This window comes from Equus quagga, chromosome 16, assembly GCF_021613505.1.
Source record: "Equus quagga isolate Etosha38 chromosome 16, UCLA_HA_Equagga_1.0, whole genome shotgun sequence".
NCBI classification, from domain to species: domain Eukaryota; kingdom Metazoa; phylum Chordata; class Mammalia; order Perissodactyla; family Equidae; genus Equus; species Equus quagga.
Window position 1 is genome coordinate 45,615,159 of NC_060282.1, and position 25,977 is coordinate 45,641,135.

Genomic DNA, 25,977 nt, shown 5'->3' on the forward strand with positions numbered 1-25,977 from the left:
CTTCCTACTGGCAGAGTCTTTTTCTGCTCTCTGGGAAGTTTGATCAGGAAGGTGCCATGTCTTCACAGGAAGGGGCAGCCTGAGGGGTTAATGTGAAGGAAGGCTCAGGTGTTCTGTTGCCCAGAGTCAGCCCCAGTCCCACTCAAGTTATGTCTGTTATACTCAAGCAAGCCAGAGAACAGAAGGCAGTGAGTGGTGAGGGATGGAGCCTGGCAGATTTGGTCTGAATTCCTCTTAGCAGTACTAGAATTGGGGGTAAGTCATCTAATGTTCTGAGCCTCAAATTTTTCTTCTTATGAAAATATAAAGTATATTTTCTTATGAAAATATAAAATATAATAATAGCTACCTTGCTGAGTTTTGTAGAATTAAAAACAATTTGTATAACGTATTTAAGCTGTAGTAACATGCAAACGTGTATTTAAAGTGATTAGAAGTAACCCAACTTAAACCTACTTAAGCAAAGACAAAAATGTGTTTGCATGGCAAGTGAAGTCAGGGGTGTACTAGCTGTCATCAGGACTAGGTTTCTCTCTGCTATTCCCTTTGCTGGGATGGCTTCATTTTCAGGCTCTGGAGGCCATGAGAGTCTATAGAGGTGCATCATCCTTACTGTCAGTAGTCCCAGCACAAAGGAAGATGTCTCTTCCTAAAAGGTCCCACATACCCTGGGACCCAGACCAATTGGACCTCTCAGGTCATTTGTATTGCCACTATGATAAAGTAAGAAATGACTGACTTATTGTGTAGTAAATCCACACCCTTGTGCCTAGAGGGCAGATCTCATCCCTGAACCACTCACTGGCCAGGTGTATGGAATTGTGCTAATTATCAAGACTGGAGCCACAAGCCTTCACCTGGACCAATAGCTGTGTCTGGTTCCAGCTTTCAACACAGTTGCACAATAGAATCTGGGACAACTGAAAAAAGAAGAAGAAACACAATGCCTCAATGTCTGGGAAGTACTCCCAGGAAATCTGATTTAATTGCTTGAGATGGGACCCAGGTACCAGTGTTCTTTCAAGCCCCACAGTGGTTCCAGTGGGTCCCCAAGGTTGAGAATCCTGAGGGGGACTCAGTCCACTGATCAGCCTGGACTCCATCACTAGAGCCAAAATTATAACCTCATCTAAATTATGTATACTAAAATTGGAAGAAGCGTTGTTCCCCAAAACAAATCCAAGGCATAGTTACTAAAAGAAACAGGGATGGATCCTAGCTGGTAAAAAACAGAAGTCTACTACTATATAAGCCACACACCTTATCTTCACATTCAGTGCCTATTTTGTTGCAAACCTTGCCAAGTTCTCAACACCCTAGAAAGGAAGGTCATGGTTCTTCCAGGTGAACAGGTCTAAATATTATAGAGAGCATTATTCTAAGTGTAGAAATATGTAAATGGCCCTTTAATATACAAATCATCAGTATTTTATATTTAAGAAAAATCAAAAGGAAATCAGAAATGCTGAATAAAGCCTGGAGCTATAGTGGATCACTAGGTTAGAGGAAATGGAGAAGGGAAAAGCCAGCAGAGTGTTACTTGCTCCTGGGTATATTTTTATGTGGATCAGGGCAAGTATACTTTAGGCCTATTTAGCAATAGTTAGCTGCCATTGTTGCTGGAGAAGAGAAAAGTTACCAGCAGGAAGATATAGTGATTAAGAGAGTTAGGTTAGAGATACATAGCTAATGCTAGGGTTCTGCATCCTTAAGGCTGACTACGCAGAGAAAAATTCCCAGACAAGCCTTTAATCTTTGCCACGCAGTATGCTTCAGGAATTTCCACTTATTGTTCCACATGTCACTAAGTTGCCCTCAGGAGTGCAATGAAGCTCAGCTTCCACACATATGTTTTGGTGCCAGGAATGCCACACATTCTGCGTAATTATAAGGAACATACATCTTTTGTCTGTGGCCCGCTGTGGTCCAAACGCTGTGGTTTGAAAATCGGGCAACCCAATGGTAGCATAAAATTTTCATGGTTTGGGAACAAGAATTCTAGGTGATCCCTTGGAATGCAAGGCAAAACATTCTCATATTGCTGCTCAGTGTATTAGGTTCTTATATTGCAAGTCATGCATTTTAGGCCTCCACCCTGTCTCAATGCTTGAGTTTTCAGGTTGGAAACAAAGAAACTGTTTCGCCCAAGTGATCATCCCAGCTAGAATGTGAACTAAATACTCTAGGGACCAAAGTCTTATACTGTTTAGATTGCCAACCATGTTAGTGACACATTTCAAGTCAACGACATTCTCTAGAATATTTGCTCATCCACAAAAACATTCTGTAGTGTGGTCCTATGTGACATCAAAGAACATTGCGGCAGATGCTAACTGTAGTGATTCTTACGTGATGTTAGTAGTGAAAGCCTCCAAATTTTTTAAGTATTTAAAAAAATACAAATGTTTTTCAAGAAAAATTTGAACATGGTAAAAGAACAATCTAAAATTTCTCTTTCTTTCTTTGAAATAAGCACATCTATGCTTTATTTATTTTGGGGAGGGGCAATCACTCCTTTAGTAGTCTGGTACTGCCTATGGAATCCTTCCCAGAACTCTTTTCTAAAATAAGGAACAGAAAATACATAGAATTATAGATAAATAAAGGTTCTATGGATCTAAGTTAAGAACCTAATCTTATGCAATTTCTCTATAAAGGTTTTATTCAAGAGTAAGTTCAAGGCATTTCAACAAAACATACTAGAAGGTGTCAGCACAACCAGAAGGACCTAGAACTAGAATCTACAACTATGTACTGGGGGGCTTTGAGGAGAAGAAAAAGAAACGTGTCTTGGCAGAGGAGAAGGGGAGACAGAGTCAGACGAGGGCTAGGCAGGTAATGGGAATACTAGCAGGAAGAGTTGGCAGTGCACATGTGAGTGGTGGGGACTGTGCCAAAATGCAAAGTGAATGCCCTCTCTGAAGGAGGTAGCCTTTATTAAGGTCTAGCAGATTTTTGCCACGTGGGAATGTGGGCACCATATGGCCGTATAATCCCCCTTTTCAAGAGAAACCAGGCATATGATTTTTATATAAACTATACATACTTGTTAATGTCTGCTGGAGAAGAAATTAAGACTGTTTGGGACAAAGGAAACATTTCTTTTCTCAGATTTGCCTGGAGTGCTGCAAGTTTGTAACTTCAAGAAAGTATGAAGAATTGGAAGAAATTACTCGTATTTTAATATATTTTTTGCTATCAGTATCTTTATTACATTTATTTTGAAATATTAAGAATTTGAAAACTTAAGAATTAAACTCAACTTCCTTCCTAGAGTGGCAGCATCCTACCATGGAACAATCGAGGTTTCAGGAGCTGAATTATTTTTAATTCTTCCAACAAACATTTATTGAAAAATCTACTTCTATGTGCCAGGTGATATACAAGTTGGTAAGAATATAAAGATTAAGACACTGTCTTTGTTTCCAGAGATTACAGACCAGTCTGAAAAGAGTTGTACCAAAAGATTTTAATACAATCTGTGAAGGCCTATCATAGAGATGTGTAAACAGTACAAAGGGAGTGGGAGGGAAGAAAACATATGTCTTCCGAGGAGATTGGAAGGGATTCTCAGAGGAGAGCTCTCTTTGAGCAGATCTTTGTATCCAGGGGCCCAGATTACTAACGATCTAATAGATTATGCTGAAGAATTGGGCTTTTATCCTGGAAGAAATAGAGGGTCATTGAAGAATTCTGAAATGGTATGTTCAGATTTTTACGGTCATTCTGGCTACAGTATGGCATATGGCCTACAGGAGGAGACAGAGCAGAGAATGAAAACCACAAGATGATGATTTCAATAACGTCCGTGAACTAGAGCAGTAGCAAGAGCTGGGGAGCATGAGGTTAAACTACTTGGTTGGAAAGATATTTAGGGAATAGAGACAACAGAACTTGGTGGCTGACTGCATGTTAGCGTGCAGAGTACCAAAAGAGAGGGAAGAGTTGAGAATGACTCTTGAGATCCTCTGTGAGACGTAGTCTAGTAAAAAACTGACAGCACAATCCCTGAAGCCAGACTACGTGAGTTCAAATCCTAACTCTTCCACTCATTAGCTGTGTGACTTTAAGCAAGTTATTTATCCTCTCTTGGCCTCAGTTTTGTATATATCCCAAGTGTTCTTACAACAGTGTTTGTGTTTGTGCCTGAAAATTACTGTTATTATTATTATAATTCTGGTTAGGATGGTGGGTGCCATTCAGTTTGTTTGTTTTAGAAGACTAAATATTGCAATTTGAAGTGCTTTTAAAAGATTCCAGGTTTGCATAATTGAATATGGGGATCTCCAGTTGAGAAGAAAGTTTCACTAGCACAGTGCTGGTGGTTAAAGCCTCTTATGCAGATTAAACAGCCTAAGGCATTTTTGGAAGTTTGAGTCTCCAGTACACTGATGTTTAATGAGTAAATAAAGTAGGAGGCAAAATATGTGGAGACTCATAAGAAGAGAAGGCCAGAGAGATAGTAGGAGAAAAACAAAAAAGCAGTGTCTAAAAATCAAGAGCAGAAAGGGTTTTAGAAAGAGTATAGTCAAAACGGAAAATGCTATAGAGTCAACTATGAAGATAACTGACAAGCACCTATATTTAACAATGGGGAATTCTTTAATAAAGTACTTTAAAATGGCTCCTTGGTATTTGACATACAGAAAACACTCAAATGTTAGTTTCCATTATCTTTCTTAATTTTAAATGCATTTTTAGAGAGAGAGGAATGAATAACAACTACTAGATTAAAGCATATAGCTTTTCATATTTGTAGGTCAAAAAATGTTGAATTCCACAATTTCACTTAGTAACTGAAAAGCTGCTTCAAAGATTAGTAGAGTGAAAACAGGTATTTATTTCTATTGTTTGTGTTATGATGCAAAAGTAAAAATTATTCTTATTCTAATTTTCCTAAATAAATGGAGCCGATAATGATTGCCAACATTGTACTCACACAAATAGAGGGTAATGATACATAAATGCCTTCCTTACTCTATGTCTACTGTAGTTATTTTCCTTGTCACTTTGCTTTTGAGTCTAAAAACTGCAGGGATGAAACGTAAATGCAAAAGTAATTTGAAGGGAAGAATAGTTGTACCTTTCCAAAGAAATGTCTTCTATTACTAATAACATTGGTATTATGAAAAAGTCTAATTTTGGCAATGTAGAGTATAAAGTATAAAATGTTAAAGTGTTGGCTTTGGAATCAAGTCCTGACTTTACCGCTTATCAGGTATGAGGTCCAGGGAAAATTACTTACTTTTCTAAGCCTCCATTTTCTCAGATGGAAAATGGAGAAGAGACTGCTGTCTCTTGGGATTTTATTAGGATAAGAGAAGATAACGTATATAAGGGGTTTAGCACAGTGCCCTTATAACAAATGGTAGCTTATGGTATTTTATCTCTCCATAGTGGGTAAGCATGAGAAAGTCTGAAAGAATTGTTTTTAAAAGAATAGGTGCTTTCAGAAGGATTAGTCTTTTCATTCGCCAACAAAAACCTTTAAGTTCTTTCTGGCAGTGTAGCTTTGTCCAATCACTCATAGCCGTCCAAGAGAACCAGCCATCAGATCCATAACTTTCCAAGACACAAGGGCTGAGTAAGCTTTCTGCTTCTCATCAGGAGGGAACTGGCCAATGTGTTCCTTCATAATCAATGAAATACATGAATCATAAAACAAAATCCCTCAAAATCTAGACCCAAATAAAAGCCATTTAATTAACTACCAAAGACTTACACATAAATGATATCACTAATGAGGAATCATAGGTATCTTTACCATATCCCCAAGTTTCCTTATTAGCCTGATATTTCACAAAGATGAAAAAACAAATTATTTTTTAAAATATATTTCTCTTTCACTTTACATTAAATTAAAGAAAAATAAATTTATAAAATAAACTGAAACTATCTGGTGAAAAAGCCCTTGTAAGTTCATCACCAGTTTCAAAGCACATGGTAGTGCCTCATTTTGTCTTTAAAATTGAATAAAAACAAGGCTCAAAATGCCCTAACCTGTTATTTACTTTGCATTTTTATAAAAGATTACTATGCTTTGCTACTGGCAAAATGGTTATTAAAAATGTAATACAAGACTATTCAGGCAAATGGAATCCCATAAAGTATGATAGTATCATGGATCTTAAAGAAAAGCCACTAGTGCAGATGTTCTTAACCATACTAAAAACACAAATACACAATGTGTTTGTTCCAGCTAGAGAATAATTCAATTGAAAGAGTGCTTATAATTTAACAGTATGAATAATATTTCAAGCCCAGGAGGTAGTGAAACCGCAGGAAATATAAATCTACAGAGCCTAGGCCAAGGAAAGTGTTCCAAATTCTCAAGGCTGAGAAATCAGTTCCTTTGCTTGCTACAGGTAGGAAATTATTACCTGAATTAGTAAAAAAAAAAAAAAAATGCAACGAACAGAACATGCCTTTAAGGAAAACACATACAAGCTCATACGTGCATGCACACTGGTTAACTAAAAGCTTTCACCAACAGAAACACCTATCTAAATCCAGAATATCATTTAGAATCTGCTTTGGGAAAGTTAAAATCAGACTTCTCACCAGTTTAAATTTCTTATTGAAAAATGAATACAGTATGTAATGTGATACAGAATTAAATAGGCATGAACAGAAAAACATAAGCTCTAAGGACATACAGGATTCTCTTTGCAAATAATGATCTTGGCAAAAAGCCTCCTTTATGTACAGAAAACTCTGGTTTCTTGCTTACAGCAACTCTTAAAGATACAACAGGTAATTGTGTACTGTTAATTAGGTTCACAAAGAATGTGTGCAAGCCAGGAGATATTTCATAACTTGATTCAGCAAAAGTAGGAAACGATATCAGTAAAATCAAGCTATAAAAACTCATTCTCTTATAATTACTGATCTTTCACTCTTACATAGTATGAATTTTAACACTGCAAATATGTAATGCCATTCAAAAACTGGCTCAATGCTAATAGCTATCAAAAGATTTTTAAAAAAGACAACTAGGAAAACTTTTATATGCAGATATTCAATATGTTTATTCCCCTAAAGTTAAATAAATATCTATTTTATTAGAACTGCAGATCTTAGGTGACAACACTCTTCCAAGAAAGCAAAGTGACATCTATTCTGCATAAAACAGGAAAATCAAACGCAGTACATTACCTTGTGTCACCTGTTGAACGGCCAACATTATCCCAGACACTGTGTCTGGAAGCAAGTTTTCTTTCAGATTGTAATGTGGTGCCCATTCCAAAATAGGTAGTCGTTTTCTACACCACTGTTTGAAGTCTTCCCAATGAGGGGTATGCATCTTGCTCCAGAGCACGTTTTTCTTTTTCCTCTTTGCGCCTGTCATCTTTCAGATTCCCTCTTGCAAAAGTAAACTTCTTTAGACAAGAAAAAATTCGTTGCACAACACCTCTTTTCAATGCGAGGCTCCAATTCGTCTGTGGTTTACAATGTCAAAGCTATCCAAAACATAAATCAATAAAAGAGAGAGAGAAAGGAAGAGAGATTAACAGAAGTGCTTAAATATATGCAGCCAGGCTGCATGTCTTGTTATGGTGCAGTTAATTGTTCCAGGTAAAAGATACAGATTAAAACCTTAAATTCTTATCTGAATGAGATGGAGAAATGGTTCCTGTTAGTGTAATATTTTTCTAATCTTGGAAAAGTAATGGGTTCAGTACTAAGTTGGTCTAGAGCTCTCTCGCCAGTAATTCCCCTTATATTCACTGTAGTCTTATGTTTTTGGCTCCAATCCCAATGGCTAATGAGGTAGTTCTGGGCGTGTGTTGGAAATGGGCTGGGTTATGCTAATGAACCAGGGAGCATTCAGCTCGTCCAGTCTCTCCCTACAAGCTATGCAAAAACATAATACTGCCAAAGGGGTTTGTCATGCAAAACATATTCAAAGAATCTAGCCTTACTTCTTTGGGAAGAACGTATTTTCAGTGTATCAAACGACTGCCAGTTCTACAAAATTCAGAAACATAAGAGGGCATTGCTAAATATCTTTATCTTTTTTATTCCCTGGGAGATGAGATTTTCATTCATACAGAAACATTCAGACAGCCACTGCCCAGTCTGGGAACAGAATAGCCAGTTCTCATAAACTGAAATTTCATCTCACAGGTTAAGAAAATAAGCATCACAATGAACAAATATTTGTGGCAACAGCTCTTCCCCATCTCTGAAACTGTTCATTCAGCTTTCTCTATTTCTCCAAGACATATAATTCTACATTCATGCTATTGTAACTGAAATTTCTTGAAGAATAACATGTGGTTCAAACTATTGTTTGAAGTGTCCCCAACTTTTTTGTGGTGCTGCCCTCTTTTCACTTTTGGGGGATTTCTCTTTTTCAGAAAGGATGTTACATTTTATAATAGAACAGAGAGGCTGTCAAAGTTTTATTTTATGATTGTTCCCTCCAGCCCCTAGAAGAAAAGGCCTGCATTTATGAGCTGTGCTATTGGAATTAACCCAAGAACCCAATATATTAACTAAAAATTGTGAAGCCAAGAAAAAGAATACCATGTGTATAGTTTGCTGCAGCCCTTTTAATGCCTATTTGTCCAGAGAGTTGAAATCTGGTTTCTGGAAGCCTTTGGAATAACAAAGTGCTTGGATCCCTTGGCTCCTTCCAAGGTGCCTGCTGTACCTTTTCTCAGTGTTGTTAAATTACGGAGAAGAGTTACTCTCTCAGTCTTCCAAAGATGACATCACTGGCTTTCTATCTGTGCAAAACTACTTTTCTTTTAAAATCCAGTGAATCCTAGATATGAAGCAATATATGTACACTTTATTCATATGTACAGAATAGAATTTGCTTTATATTTTTGCAAGTTTTTACATCATATTAAATTTAGAAACTCTCCACTAGTCTAGGTTTGGAGTCTCATTAGAGACTGAGTTGCGGCATTCTACCCCTATTCTTTTGGTGTGAGAGGTAGACTCACCGGATGGGTGAATCCACTTTTCATAAAGATGCTATGTTGCTTTTCCTTCACAAACAGCAATCTTTAACTTTGCTTTATATACTCCACTCAGTATACAAACAAAGAAATTCAGGAGCTATATATATACTGAGTAGTGTTACTTTTATAATCAAAATTAACACTAAGGATATTTCCTCAAAACAAATTTAGATCATAAATTCAAGTTTATGCTGATAAAATGAGAAAAATAGTTGAAAGCTTGACGGAAATCACCAGTCAACATCTGTGACTTGTATAATTTCAACCATTAAAAGAAACCTTTGTGTTAAATGTTAGTAACAAAAAATTCATTAGAATTGAAGATGAGTCTGTAAAGAAGTATCTAAACATATTAGTGCCAGCAATTGTTCTAAAACTTCCTAAGACCAGGAGGGATGAGAAATTAGTTTGATAAAATAGTTCTGTAGTCTCTCAATGAAAAAAACCCCTAAAATTTAGAAGAAATCTTTCCTAAAGATCTTTTTTGTAAGTATTAATCTGGAATTTCAATTCCAGATTTTTTTTCCAATTGCCTGTACTTACATGGTATTTAAAACATGCTAAAATCTCCCTCCAGAGCGTAGTATCACTCCTACTTATAATCAGCAATACCAAAAAACCTTTATGAAGAAATTTATCGACACTCAAGAGATTCTTAAGAGTACATTGAACCATCCCATGAAATTCAAGAAGACTAAACATATTTATTTAAAAGTTTCAAAAGGGGGTCAAAAGGTAAAAAGTTTTAAAAAATAAAATCTCTAGCGAATCCAAAAAAGTATCAATGACTAAAATTAGCTTAAAGTTCAGTACTACGTATCATATATGAAACAACTCTTCCCAAACGTCCAGTCAACACTTACATAAATAAAAAGATAAACTTATTTATTATCTTCCACTTCCCAATGTAGAATGACAAAAAATTCCTCTTCCTAAAATATCATTTTGATCACATCCCTAACATGTTTTAACTTCCAGCAATCTCCAGTATCAAACTTGAACTCATTAGCACAGGCATGTGACCCTTCTCCACATCCCTACCCACTCTGACTGGCTTCCCATCAACTCTATTTAATTCAGCATGTATCTATTGAACAACTACTTTTTCTAGACTCCGTCTGAAGTGCTTTAGAAGGTGGGGGCATGGGGGGATGGGAATATTGTCTCTACTTCCTAGGAGTTATTTAGTGAAGGAAATAGAAAAATGTATAAGCAACTTAGGGCAGAATGGGATAAATTAATAACGAAGTCACACAACAAGTGTTATAGGAGCTCAGAGAAGGGAGAATTGCATTCCCCCTGAGAAAAAAGGCTTCCCACCCTGCCTAGACCCTCTTTTCCAGCAGATAAGTCTACATACTATCTGCTGCACGCTGCTTTGATTCTTCAGTATATCTCTGTCCTAATTTCCCTAGTTCCACGGTCTTTTTCCTCATCTAAACATTTACTCAATACTTACCTCTTTCATGAAACTTTTCGCTGGCTTCCCCACAGTTCTGTCCATGCTGTATACCCAACATCCAGGTAACCCTTAGGCTATTTATGGGTGTACAGCTTGTAGTCATTTTCACTGTCTACTGGTTTTCTTCCTTGAAATCTATTTCATGTGATTTTATCCAGTGTCGCTCATGAGATTGTAAATTCCTTATGGGTAGGGATTATTCACAGAACTTGCTTTGCCTCTTTTCTTGGGACCTAATAGAAGGTTCTGCAGACATAGGATTCAACCAATAAGTAGTAAGTATAAATATTAATTTGAATGTCCCTACTCCTGAACTCACCCAAGAATCATTTAGTCTATCTCAGCCTATTTTCCAGGCTGCACTGTTAAAGAATCAGGAGAACAGATGGAGAGAGAAAAAGAGCTAGAAACAGTAGTGGGAAAAATAAGGAGAAATTTTACCTTTACTTGCTCAAATTCTCCCCATCCTCTCACAATCTAAAGAAGTTCTATATTTTTCCACACAATTGCTTTTTCTTATATTATAGAATCTGGAGAACGGAAGGAGGAAAAACAAGATACTAAATGCAGGAGAAAGGTAGGAGACAAAACAGAGATAGAAAACATCATGGGCTAGGGTTTGAAAGAAAATTTTAGATGGTTAGCAAGTGAGAGCCTTTAGAGCAAATGAAGCATGAGGGGATTGAGCTAGGCTCTAATGAAGAAAGAATCTTTTGACAAATGGTGTACAGGTTATAAATTGGATCACATTTAATGGTTTTTGAGAGACACTAGTAAAGATTGAAATTCTTCTCACATTACTTTAGATTATGGTATTATTCTTCTTTGAATGTGATCTGTATGGAGACTGGGACACCAAAAGCACTGATTTATATGAAGCTTACACTTGGAAATAAAGACTCATAAACCTCAGGGGACATCAACTTCAAACTAGTCTACCTCAGGAAGTTGATCTACAGCATTTCTAGCAAGAGGACACTGCAGAAGGTTCCCATCTGAGAGGAAAAGTAGACGCTGTGATTGTAAGTAGTCTTTGGGTAGTGAACATGATGTAATCTACACAGAATTCAAAATATATTACAATGTACACCTGAAAGTTACATAATATTATAATCCAATGTTATTGCAATAAAAAAATAAAAATAAATAATAAAAAATAAAGCAGATGCTGTGAAATTAAGGCCATGTTCTGCTCACTAATTCTAGTAACTGGCATAGGGATACAACCACACAGAGAGAGCAGCTTTTATTGTCATCCACCCAGACAGGGTAGCTTTTCTTAATTTACCCAAAATTTCACATAGGCTGGCACAGCCCTGAATCCAAGCTTTGTTTTAATTCTTCTAATGACTGAAATTAACAGGCTTAGAAAAGTAGCCCATTCTGATTTTCAGACATTCTAATTGTTAGAACATTTTTTCCCAATTATCGAGCCAAGCTCTTCTACTTAAAATGTTCAGTCTTTAGTCTTTATCCTAACCTCTGTGACACATAAGAATCCTTCAGCTTCAGGACTGATTTATTTAGTGCTACCCAAAAAAAGCTCTAATTTTTTTATGGTGCTGTTCATTTCAGAAATACTATTACATTTAAACATGGATGCACATAAATAAGTCAATTACAGACTTGAACAGTGCAGTTAATGTTTCACTCATGACAGGCCAAGCAGTACAGTAGACTGAGCAAAATACTGTGCTCTCAGTGCTGATTGCTAATGTGCCTTACTTTGCTTTCTTTGGATTAAATAGCACTTTCCAGTCTGTTTCGTTACCATGTTTTTTCTTTCTGCCATTATTTTATATTCTGTGACTTATTTTGACCCATATAGGGGCCAAAAGGAGATAGCTCTAGTGAAGTAAAAAAATGCCCAGGGAAAAGAATTACTTTTAAATTCAAATACATGTTTTACAATGATTCAAGTCATTTTCAAAGACATAGGAAAGAGAGGAAGAGAGAGAGAGACAGAGAAAGAGAGAGAGAGAGGGAGGGAGGGATAAAGGGAGGGAAGGAGGGAGGTGTTACAGACTTCAATTATTTGCCATACATGTTTCTCATCTTTTTACTTTTAACCTATTTGTATCTTTATATTTAAAGGAGGTTTCTTGTTAGTGGCGTAGAGTTGGGTCTTGCTTCCCTAATCCAATGTGACAATCTCTGCCTTATTTGGAGTACTTCGACCATTTACATTTATGTGATTATTGATATAGTTGAGTTTAAATCTACCATCTTGCTATTTATTTTATATTTTTACCATGGTTCTTTGTTTATTTTTCTTATTTTATTACTACCTTTTGGAATATTTTTTATGATTCATTTTATCTCCTTTGTTGGTTTATTAGCTATAATTTATTTTAGCGATTGCTTTAGAGTTTATAATGCACATCTTTAACTTATCAAAGTCTACCTTCAAATGATATCATATCACTTCACATTTAGCATAAGGACCCTACAACTGCATAGTTCCATTTTCTTTTGTACCATTGTTGTCTCGCATTTTATGCCAACATGTGTGATAAACCCCAACATATATTATTACTTTTTGCTTTAAAATCGCCAATCTTTTAAAAACATTTAAATAATTTAAAAAGTCTTTTATAGTTACCCACATAGATACGAGGCCACTGGTCTCCATTTTTCCTTGGAAACTCCAGATTTTCATCTAGGATTATTCTCCGGCCTGAAGTACTTCCTTTAACACCTCTTCTAGTGCAGATTTGCTGGATGAATTCTTTCAGGGATTTTGTATCTGAAAAAGGTTTTATTTTGCCTTTGTTTTTGAAAGATATTTCTCTTGAGTGTAGAACTATAGGTTGACAGAGGTTTTTTGTTGTTGTCACTGTCATTGTTTACCTTTTGTTTATTTTAGTGCTTTTATAAAGACGTTGTTCCACTGTCATCTAGTTTGCATTGTTTCCAACAAAAAATTTTTTGTCATATTTATCGTTCTTTTGTATGTGTTGTGTCTTTCCTCTCTAACGGCTATTAAGATTTTCTCTTTACCACCAGTTTTAAGCAATTTCTTAAAATCGTTTCTTCCTTCTAACATATTTTGTTCTTTTTTCTTTTTGTGCTTGGTGTTAGTTGAATTTCTTAAATCTGTGAGTTTACAGCTTTCATAATATTTGGAAAATGTTTGGCAATTATCTATTCAAAGATTTTTTTATGTCTTACATCCTTTGGAGATTCCAAATAAATATATATTAGGCTATTTGATATTGTCCACGGTTTGCAGATGGTTTGTTTGTATATATTTTTTTCAGGCTTTTAAAATGTTTCCTTTTGGGTAAATTATATTGTTATGTCTTCAAGTTCACTAATCTTTGATTTTGCAATGTCTAATCTACTGTGAATTCCATCCAGTGTATTTTTCATCTCAGAGATTAAAAGCAAGACCTGAAAGGGTTATGCTGATAGGTGGGACCAGAGCAGCATTTATTCCCACTCTTGAGGCAAAATCCAAATCGAAACCTGATGCTCTGTGGTTCATGAGATCTTCACTCTGGCTGATGGAAACATGAACTATTTCTAACCCTATGTGAGTGAGTCTCTAGGATTGCTCCTTCTAATCATTTCCCCAGTGTCTGTAGATTCTATCCTTATTCAAATCAATAAATAAGAAAAACCAGAGACATCTACTAGACCCTGTCCTTCAGATTGAAATTTATTCTTTAGTAGGAATTATTTTAAAACAGTCAGCTAAATAGAATTTTTTTCATTTTGTCCAAAAAGGTATCTTAAGAGTTCATATCAAACTTATTACTGAAATCAAATATACTATGTCCTTAGTGGTCATGTAACTTTTCAATCTAGTACTTTTATTAAAAGAGATAATGGAGTTTGTCTAATAACTTCATTAGACTCTCCCTCTGGGTACAGAGTCCTCAAGTAGAAGGGATAATCATAGTAGAGAAAAAATGAACTATTTGGAACTGCTCTGTCACTAAAAAGAAAAATGGCTAAAATACTCCATAAGCTTATATTGCTTCATAGAGATCAGTCCAAAAGAGTAAATTTCCCCAACAGTATCAAACAGAGTTTGATTTATGAAATTATTTTTGGTGGGAATTCAATACCAGCATGGATCTTGTAGTGTTAACCTTATTAAATATTAAGTCTTAAAGTTGAAGTAGTACCTAGAGGTGAACCATAAGGAAGAAAATTGAATGCTATAAAAATTATTTTTTAAAAAATTATTTTTATAGCATTCCCAAGAGACAGTCACTCAGCTTTTTATGCTTGAAATAAGGGACTATTCTAAGATGCAGACCTGGTAATTACCTTTAGGGTTCTCATTTACTTGCAACAAGAAGTGTTTTTATCAAAAGATAATGGTTACCTACATGAACTATGAGTAAACTTACAAACTGAAAAATAACCAAATTGCTCTCATATATCCATATGCATTAAAATAGCAAAAGTTAAAACCCAAGTTCCTATTCATTCCATTGCTGTTACTTTCCACGGTCAATCTTTATGGTTTCATATACTTTGTGTCAAGGATCAGTAGGGCAAAATGCAGAACACTTGCACTTTGATAAAAATTCAGAAGCCATTTATTTTCCCAATATTTTTCATTTTTCAGGTTATTAAATAGTCAAATTACTATAATAAAATAGAAAATTATGCATAGTGTGGAAAAGTATTTTAAAAAGAAAAATATGTTCTATAATCACACTGTTGATTAAAAGTTTGGTATGGTTTGTTCCAGCTCTTTTTTTTCCTATGAAATATTTTTCTTTACATAATTGAGACATTACTGTACACATAACTTCAATTTTACTGAGCGTAATATCATAAGCCTTGCCATACCCTGGAAAACTCTTAGAGAACACCATTGTTTAGTGACTGCACAATATTCCTTCATAAACATGTACCACAGTTTACATAACCTTTTCCTAGAAGTAAATACTTTGGTTCTTCCAGCTTTTATTTTATTTTGCTTTTTTAATTATAGATAACACTGAGATACACAACTTTGGGCATAAATCATAAATCAGATTTCTGATTATTTCCTTAGAAGTAGAATTATTAGGGTCTAACTGGCAAAGAATCATCACCAACGATGTCATTTTTATTGGTGGATATTTTTCCCATGTTCCAGTGAAAGTTTTTGGGGCTGGCATCTTATACCAGCCCAGAAATATAATAAATTCATCTTTTGAATGATCTCATTAGGACATTCTTTGACCTGTCACATGTTGACTTCCACAAAACTTAATGATGTCTAGTTTTCTGGATCAATTGACTCTCCAATAAAAAGTTAGAGCACTCATGCTTAGAATTTCCTGAGACCTTAAAGCCTGGAATATATTTTTCTTTTGAGCTAGTATTTACTTGCTGGTTTACATTCCACATCTGACAACAAAATTAAATATGGGCTACCACTAATGTCTTGTTACCAAAAAGCATATAATAATATTCAGAAATTCTCAGTGCTCAAGCTTATTTGTCCTTCGGAAATCAAATTTGGTGGCTAAGTATAACTCAGATAGTGGCATCAAATAGAAAAAGAAACAGTGAACAATTACGAATTTATTATTTATTAGAAAACATAGACAAATGCTCGAACTATTGTAGTTTATTGAAAATTCAAATTTTCAAAGGCCTTTTTAGGCCTTCCATAAAGCATTTCTTTCACTTCCAAAAGTAGTATACAGGGACTAGTACCAGGGTTCTCATTCTCCCAGTTAATTAGTAGCCTAACTGAAATTTACCCCAGAAGTTACAAGGTTTACACTGCACATAGATTGCAATGATATTTTGCACCATATTCATTATATTATTGGCAGTAAAAAATAGATATACTAGAGCAGCTAAACCAAGCTCCAGGGAACATAAAAAAGAGAACAATGATAAAGAAATCTTTGAAGTGTACTGTGGAGCCAGACAACCAACCAGCACATTGGCAAGCAAAGCTGAATTCCAACTTTTCAAGGTCTTTGAGGAGAGGATTTAGATAAGTAGAGTACCAAGACAATGCCTGGCATATGGGAGAGGTGCTGATAAATGTTAGTTGTTATCACCTATAAAGTTCTTTCTTTAGTTGCTAAGATGATTTGAATAATGTGTGTGAGTCTTTCAACAGTTTTGAATTGAGTTTTTAATATGCCCTAATGCATTAAAAGCATAAAGGAATACCACCATGTATGTCTTACTCTCATCATTATTCAACTAGAATGGAATGTTTTCTTCTTCTCCTTGGATGGACAATCTTATCCAGTTTATAATTTTTTGTAAACAGGTCTACTTAGCCTCCAAATTGAATAACAACCCAAATCTATTTTCTTGGGTTCTGCCTTGCTTGAACCCAAAATGTTGATTTGGACTACAGCATTATTTATCCTCAAAACATGGTCATATGTTTCATGGTCTCCTGTCTAGTTTGGAGATCTGCATGTCATCTCCATTCTCCCAGCTCAGATTCCTAACTTTGTCATGTCTTCAAGGTGGTCCTGAAATTCCTAAACTCTTGACTTTATTTTATCTTTTTGTATTTATCCTCTACATTCTGATTATGATTAACAAAAAGGTCATGCATATCCTGTGTCAATACAGATGAATTAGTTCTTCAGTTGAATTACTGAAATGTGGAGTTGATAAGAATTCTGAAGCAGTGCATCCATGCTCAGCAAGAAAGTTTGTATAGATCCGTTAGTCATATCTGCCTGAGCATTGGTGAGAGTGTAAACTTACCGTCATTGCTCTAGGAGTTTTTCATCTAAGGCAACTTTTTATGAGAGCTAGCAGAAACATGTCTCACATTTCCATCTATAAATCACTTTTAACAAATTTACTGTGGGTCTCAACCCAATCCGTAGATACATGGTTTTGTTGTACTTAGAAACTTAAAACTAGAGCAAAGTAAGAAGTGATGAATATGCTTAGTAGCACATAGAATTTATGCCTATCAATTCTTCTAGCTGTCTATAGAGAAGAAATTATTTTTGATGGGCATTCTACTAACCTGTACTTAGAAGAAAATCTCCACCTAGTTAAATATATACTCCCAGAGTCTCCAATCCAATGAATGTTCTTATTATTGGAAGCCATTGTTTTAATGGGTTGCTTTAAAAATTATACAAGATGATCGGAATGTTTTCTGACACATCTCCATGGATTACCAATCCCCAAAGAAGTCTCAAGAACGAGGGAGTATTATACCATAGGGGACTTATAATAAGGATAGTAAAACCAAGGACAAAAGATTTAAGAGTTCAGGTCTAAACTGACCTTCTGGAATTGACTTCTGGGATTAGAAATAAGCACGTTGTATATATGATCCAGTCCACGTTCTAGTCAACATCTTGAGCGGATAATGCTCAAAACAGTGAATGTAATGAAAGTGTTTATATCACATCCATCAATAAAATTCTGAATCTGATGACGCACCTCAGGAAAAGAATAAGAAAAGTATTTTCATGTCCCACCTCCATTTTCATGGGCCAGGAGATCACAGTCAAATAGTGACCAGTTGAAAGCACAGAGCTTATCCACTTATGCATAAGTCCAGAAAAATAAAGAACCCCTCCACAAGAATACGCCTTTTATTCCTGTCAGCCCCAGGTAGTCATTAGCTAAGGAGACTAAGGTGGTAAAGATGGAACATGACTCCTTTCCTGTTAAATTCTTTTGAAGAATTCTCTTCCTTTTGTTAATAAGGTAATCAGATTGAAAATCAAAAGTTTGCAAGAATGTAGTGGAGATAGAAGCCACATAATAAAGCAAAAAAAAGATGGGCCAAAAAATGTCAAAGAGGAACGTTTTTATGTAACTGAGTATATCGTGATGCCATTATTAGAATGGAGATGGAGACTGAGAATCTCAGAAGCTATCACAAGAAGATGATGATTCAACCATGAAAAATAATACAGAGAAACTGAAATAAGGGATTAGAGATAGAACACTGCCACATACAGAGGAAAGAAAGTAAGACAAGGGCTTATAAAAACATGGAATTTGGCAATTAGAAAGTTGTTGAATAACTTTTGGGAGAGAAGTTTTATTATAGTAATGAGTGCAGAAATCAGATTGCAGTTAATCTTTGAAGAGTGAATAGTGATAAGGAAATAGGAGCTATTCTTTCAAGAAGTAAAACCAAATAGGATGCAGAGGAAGCTTGAGGTTTTTTGAGTTAGAAATCTCTAGTCACTTTTATAGATGAGAAAAAGACATGGTAGAGAGGAAAAGAGTGGAAATGAGATGAGTATCCTGGTACCAGATGGACCAAGTCTGGAAAGAAGCAGGAAGCAAAAGGATAAAGGTACAGATCACAACATCCTCCTCTAAAACGACAAATATAACTCCCAGGGACAGGAATGGAGAGGGAGGTATAGAGAGAAGGGAGAGAGTTAGAGATAGAGAGGAGGAGAATTGAGTGAGTTTTTGTTAAGCTGCCCCAAATTAACTGGAATAATAGGTAGGGTCACGTTGCCAGAGTTAGCAAATTAAAATACAGACCACGTAGTTAAATTTGAATTTCAGGTGAAGAAGGAATAAGTTTTATTTTTTTAATATAGATATGCCCCATGCAATATTTGGAACATACTTATACAAAAATAAATACATTTGTTTACCAGAAATTCAGATTTTTGCATGGGACATTTAGCTGAAACACAAATTTAACCGGCAACCTGTGTTTTATCTAGCAATCTTAAGTTAAGGCTACCTGCTATGAATAAAAATAACAGTAGGTATAATCAAATAGACACAGAGGTTTTTCACAAACACGAGTTCCCACAAACATCTTTTAAAACTCATGGAAAGGAAATTGTATGTCTATGTTAAACCCACTCCCCTATTTTTCCCTAGGCCCTCTTATTTTGATACAGGTGACTGGATTTGAAATACGTTACAGAGTTCAGGTCATGTCCTACCACCGGCTTGTTGTATGACCAACTACCACATCTGTCAATAAAGGGGCCAGAGTAGCAATCACATGGGGTTTGAATTCCAGTTCTGCCACTTCTTAGCTTCATAATCTTTAGCAAGTTTGGTTGACAGAAGGATTAAATGATGTAATTTACCTAGAGGACAAAGGTCATCACAAAGTAACTAGTTTATAAATATTAGACACTGGTGTGGTGGCGAATGGCCCTAGGAGTAGCAGCAGCAGTAGTAGAAGTTTGTATTATTCTAAGCATGTATAAATTTTATAGAGTAGGCAGTATTGTCAGAACTATTTGTAATAATATTGACAATCAGTATTAGCTCAATCTCAGGCAGGGAAATCACATATTGATATTTAAACTATAAACAATATGTTTATAACAAATATAAACAAGTGTTTCCTATGTAACTTAACATGGTTAATGGTGTCTTGCACTAACTTTGTGAAGCAACAGTGTCACCTAGTGGTTGTCAAGTCAATAATGAACAATTAAGAACACCTAGATCAAGACTGCTAGGGCTTGTAACCCACAGAACTCAACGAATTGATATCAGTGATGACTACCGATGGTAACTAATATTTTGTGTAACATATTACATCAAGTCCTCTGACTTCGTCTCATTAAATGATGTGTGCTCTACCCACAGGTGGGTATTGGCCATCTGCCGCTTTTACCTACTTTCACCTGACAGGCTAACGCACTTCGTGAAAGAAACAAATGCCTGCTGCCCAGGAGGTTTTAATTATGAAACAACTCAAATAGATTTTGGACTTCTCACAGCTTCTCCTAACTCTATTAGTCCTTGAAAACCTTGGCAGAAGCAGAGGGGGAGGTGGGAAGAGTCAGAAACATGAAGTTTAAAGCTTACTCAATTACCAGCTTCAATTTTTATCCCTTCTATTTAGGTTAGATGTTTCTCTTTTCTTTCCTACGCAGTCAAGAGGATCTATGCTCTACTTTGGGAAAAGAAAAGATGTTATTTTCCTGAAACTCAAATTGAGATATAAATATTCTATTACAATTTTTTTTCCGTATTAATTGGGGACTAGTGTCTACTCAAGATAAATTTTATAGCCTCTGTCCTGAGGGCCTCTCAAAGAGATAAGAGATTTATAGCTCATAGTGTTATACATGTAAGTAAATGTTTCCAAAAGTAATAAATAGTGCAGTTTTTGTTCACTGCCAGAAAGGTCAAGAGAAATTAAGAATCACCAGTAGCCTTTGGGGGAGATTTTACTCTGACCCTATTTAAACTATTTCTTGCATGAGAACATTATAGAAGTCTCAAACCAGAATCCCATGGCCTAGCGGTCAGCAGATGGTTAAATTAAGTAAACTTGGCATTGAAACTGGTAATATATCAACTCAGATATGACTTGAGAGCTATTAATCAATGACTGTTAGAAATATTTCCTGTTTGTGAGAAATACATATATTTTAAACATCCGTTAGGAATCAGTTCTTTTAGAGAACCAATCTTTTTTTAGATATATTTCTTAAATCCCCAGACAATGATTCTCAATTACCGAAATATTTCTGTGCCTCCCAGACTTTTCACAGTTGTTTCCTCCCCCAGACTCTCCTTCAGCCAAAATCTTTCATAAATATTTCATGGCTGACATTGTTTTACAATGTTCCTAAACTGATGGGAATTCTGATTTTCTCTTTTTCTCCTGATAGAAATGAGTAAGAACATGCACATGGATAATTTACTAGAAAGCACATGCCAGAGTCCTTACAGTCAGTCCTAAACATGAGCAAGAACACATATCCTGTAATATTTCTTTCCACCTCCTCTAGTTGCTCCTTCTCCTCTTAATGCTTATTTTTAGGATTTAGGGTTAAGCCCTCAATGACCAGAGGTAGAAAGCCTAGACACAATTCTACCCTGCAGAAATCCCAGTTATAGCAACAGAGCCAGAGCACTTAATCCTCTAAGGACCTCCAACTCCTGCACATGTGGGAAACCAGCTCATTAACTCATGTCGTGTCTATTTGCAGGCATCAGTAACCGCCGTTGGAAGAAAAGCTAACTTTGAAGTAACAGGAGATATTGCACAGTCCCCTTGAACTCACTTATGTGAGTCAGTAGAGGAAAAGAATGACATGCTCCTCCTTGAGTGTACTGCTCATCTGAATACGTCTGAGAAAACCAAGTAGCAATACAAAAACTGTTTGGCTATAATATGTCCATTCATTGAATAGGAAGACTGCTTCCAACTATGATCATTTCCTGTCTGAAAAAAATATAGAGCTCATTCAGGTTTGGCTATCTTATTTAAGAACACCAAATATTTCAAAGTTTAGTTTCTCAGTTCCCTCACTAGAACTGAGAATGAGCCAGGTATTTTACGCAGATGAAAAGAAGGCAAAGATATGTGAAGCCAAGTCTCTCTGCAGCATTTTCATAAATAATAACAGAAGAGCTACCCAATTTTAACCCATGCAAGAACAATATGTGTGTGTGTGTTTATCACTACTTTAATAACAACTTAATGGTAAGCAACTACTCTACTTTGGAATCTACTTCTTGAGAGACTTAGAGGAGCTTCCTACTACAAAAACTAACTAATGAAGATTTGGGGGGCCATTCTGAAAAATAATGGGTTTAACACTTTGTGTAAGAGTTTTAAAAAGAAAAGTTTGTGATATAACCAACCAGACTTGATTAAAACCAATTAAGTTATAAAGCTAGTGATCTCCAAAATATATTCTTGACCAACATTCCACACCCAGAGGGATGGTGGTCACACTTTGAAGAACAAGAAAAAAACAGATACCAAAACTTTCAGACAATTGAGAAATATACTAGCTGAAAACATGTTAAACTAAGTTAAATATGAAAACGAATTCCAGATTCACAGCAAAAAGTATTGAATCCATTCTTCTTATTGCCCTAGTCTTCTACATCTGCCATCTGATCTATTTGGAATGAGTAGATGTTTCTGAAAACGCAAACTTAGAATATCGTCCTTGAAAGTGTTGGAGAAAGAAGAGATAAAGGACAGAATGAAGGAGAGTGACAGGGCTGGAAGACAATAACTGTACAAATTTAAGTGTCCAGAGAGTAGCACTTGTGTAGTAACAAAGAAGTTAAAAAGATATGTTGTAGGAGTTCTGGTTCTCTGGAAGACTCTGTAAGCAAGGCATAGGCGTAGTTGAAATAAAACACATTGAACTAAACAGGGAGCTAAGAGTTTAGGCTTTTCTACTGACACACTGTATTATTTTGGACAAGTTACTTTACCTTTTCAAGGTTTCAGGAACATATCTGACTGAAAAGTGAAACAACATCAGGTTACATGCCCCTTTCCCGCATTTTCTGAGGGGAAAGCCGCCTATTGTCTTTCCACACTCTCTTCAGTGACCAACTTCTTTGTTCCTTACCCTGATTTACATAATTACAAGTCACCCTGATGCACCTTAACTAGGCTGAAATAAACTGCCCTCTGCTTCAGGGTTGCTTTTTCATTAGGGTCGCAAAAGGATAACAAAAAAGCACAATTTAAATACAATCAGGCAAGACCATGGAAGCATCATGCAAATCCATGGCATTCTCCACCAACTTGGAAATATTCCCAATATACTTCAGATCTCCCAACGAATATTGAGCAGCATTCTTGGCTGGAACTGTCAAACCTTAATTTGTCGGTAATTGCCAGCTTCAGAATGCATAGCCTTTCTTGGAATCACAGTACTAGAAGGAATCTCAAAAGATCACCTCATTCAATAACCTGTATTCTCTAAACGCTTTTTCCTTAGAAAAATCAACACTTTGTTTAGATTGAGGTGTCATAGAGATAATATAAGCCTGCTAGGTATAGGCAGTGTCTGATTCTTTTATACAGTACTTAGAGTCCTATGGGTGTTCTGTCAACAAACACAACACCACGAAATAGGCCAATTTCACATGCCTAGCAACATCTTCACTAGTTTCTTCCCTCCTTGTCACCTACTCAAGCTTTCTGGCACTCTAGTGTCCCCAGGCTAAGCCACTGTGATTTCCTTAGATGTCTCTGAAATTCAGCAGGACATGTTCAACCAGACAACTGATTATGGGACGTGTGCCCTGGAAAATCTATCAGCACTAAGCAAACGGGAATCCCCTTCACACTATATAAAGAGCACCGTACAGTGGGAAAGTTCTTTTCTAACAATAAATAATCCCTTTCATGAATGGAGAATTTTGGAATCAGCAGTCAGATACCTGGTGTCTGTCACATGAAAGATTCTCTCAGTTTCTCTAAACAACCCTCTAAAAACATAACACATCAAAGTTCTGGTTCATAATACAGATACTCTTACGAACAAAAATAAAATAACATATTGCGAACAAATTCACTTGGTTAGAGAAATAACCTCTGAAAACGCTTAGACTGAAAGAACATAATTCCGTGACTATTTCTATCAGGAAGGTAGCACTTTATTGCCCATGTACTTTTAAAATACATCCAGAAAAAAATTAACTTCAGATCAGTTTCTTTTTTCTTAAGGAGTAATTCCATCCTAAAAGGAATTCTTAGCTTGAAAATCTTGAGTAATTTTTGTTACATTACACTCTGACAAAATTATACAGCGTAATAGATGAAGATTACATACACTGAATGTTCTAAAAAGCAACACAAAGCGGCCCCAGCACTCTGACTGGGAAGTTTTTATTAGATCAAAGGAAGGCCATAGTAGTAATGTCAGATGCTTCTCTGAGCTCCAATTCCTGCCTAGCAGCGGAAAAGAATCAAAGCAAGGAAGAAAGACAACACACACACACACACACACACACACACACACACACACACACACACACTGCCCTGCGTCATCCAGTACTTGCCTCTTGCCTTGAAATCAGGAACCTAAAGTCTACCTATGGCCCCATCTTTTCCTCACAGTTTTAGGATTTAAAATAATCCACCCTAAACTGCAAATTGGAACACAGTGATCCCAAGTGCCAGAGTCTTAATCCTTCATGAAAAAAGAAAGGAAAGAAAAAGAAAAGAAAGGCATTTCATAGCAGCCACAGCCAGAGCTTATTAAGGGTCCCCTTCAAACAGTGCTGCTTCTGACTTTTAAACAGGCTCTTCATGTGTACTTTTGGCCCTCTCCCACTAATAAAAGTCTTCTCCACATGTCCCTGTATCTTTGCTACCTGAAACTGTAATGTGGAAGGAACCAAGTAGTTTAATTATTAGAGTCCCATCCAGGGTGAGTCTGCAAGAGGGCTTAGATTTGTAGGAAAACAGCAATAAAAGCATAACCTTTTTGTTTCTTTGAAAACACAGTCCTCAGATGATACAAGGATATAATTCATTCCTGATCAGAATCCATGACTTTGATTATATTTTCCTTTCTGATGGCCTGGTGGACATTTCCACCAATGTCCAGTTAGCATGCTTATACCATATCTAAAATCAAACTCATTTTTTACCAAATCCAGTCCCTCTACCTGAATTCCTTACCTTGCTAGTTGGCACCAACATTGTTACAGATACCCCAGACAGACGCTCAGAGATATCTGTCTCTACCTTCTCCGTTGCTCTTTGACATTCATTCAGTGGGTTCTGTCTCTAAAATAAAGATCTTCTGAATCTCTCTCTCATTTTCAATTCCTACTGACATTAACTCAACTCCCACTGAGTGTACTCATGTGGACTATTACTATAAACTCCAGTCTGGTCTTTTTCCCTCTTGCTTGCTCGTTCCTCCTTAATTCACCCTTCACTCTGTTGCTATAACCTTCCATCATTCCCTGTTCTTTAGGATGCAGTACATATAAAACATAAGTTTCTAGAAATTCGAGGTCCTCCACAACATCGATTACAAACATTGATAGAAGAACACTTACGCTGGCACCAGGCTAAGTGCTTTCTATATGTTAATAAGGTTGATCCTCATAATCACTCCCTGAAAAAGGAACTACTATTATTCTATGACACAGATAGAGAGGCTACAGGTAGAGGCCTGGAGAGATCAGCGAACTTGCCTGAAGTCACACCAGAGTAAGTGGAGGAGCAGGAGCAAAATGTGTGAAGCCACCAGCAGGAAGAAATAGTCTTTCAGCTGGAGGGAACTTTTTATAAAAGGCCCAAGATGGGAGGAGCACGGAAGTTTCAGGGGACTGAAAGGAAGATGGCTGGGGAGGAGAGCTTAAGAGAAGAGTGGTAAAGAAATGAGACCAGAGAAGAGGTAAGAAAAGCCAAATTACACAGTGCCTGTGAAGCGTGTTAAGGAGTTGGACTTTCTCTAGAACTTAACTGGCAGCCACTGAATGTTTCTAAGCCTGCCCTGGTTCATAGCAGCTTATTTATAATAGACAGAAACTGGAAAAAGTCAAAAGTGGAGAATGGATGAACAAACAGTATGACAGTCCTATTAAGGAATACTATCGAGCAATAAAAAGGAACCAATGCATGACATATATAAATATAGACGAAGCTCAAAACCATTACGATGAACGAAAAAAAGCCTTATAGAAAAGAATACATATTGTACCATTGCTTTTATATGAAGTTCTAAAACAGGCAAAATCCATGGTGGAAAAAAATCAGAGCAATGATTGCCTCTGGGGGATGAGGGAGGAATTTACTAGAAGGTAGAGTTGCCAGATAAAATACAAGATTTCCAGTTAAATTCGAATTTCAAATAAAGAATTTCTTTTGGT

At 36.2% G+C, this 25,977-nt stretch overlaps 1 protein-coding gene across 8 annotated transcripts in view; it reads right to left on the reverse strand.

Annotated features, from left to right (window-relative positions):
• The window catches only part of SLC26A7 (solute carrier family 26 member 7), a 125,749-nt gene extending 115,239 nt beyond the window's left edge, over nucleotides 1-10,510 (reverse strand). For 6 of the 8 annotated variants that reach the window (XM_046642694.1, XM_046642696.1, XM_046642698.1 and 3 more), the window contains exon 1: nucleotides 7,156-7,714. In XM_046642694.1, coding sequence (XP_046498650.1) covers nucleotides 7,156-7,348 — 193 coding nt within the window. In that variant the 5' untranslated portion in view covers nucleotides 7,349-7,714. Of the gene's footprint in view, nucleotides 1-7,155; nucleotides 7,715-10,431 lie in introns of those variants that run through there. The other 2 variants (XM_046642692.1, XM_046642691.1) reach the window with 2 other exon arrangements.
• Between the last annotated feature and the right edge of the window lie 15,467 nt (nucleotides 10,511-25,977).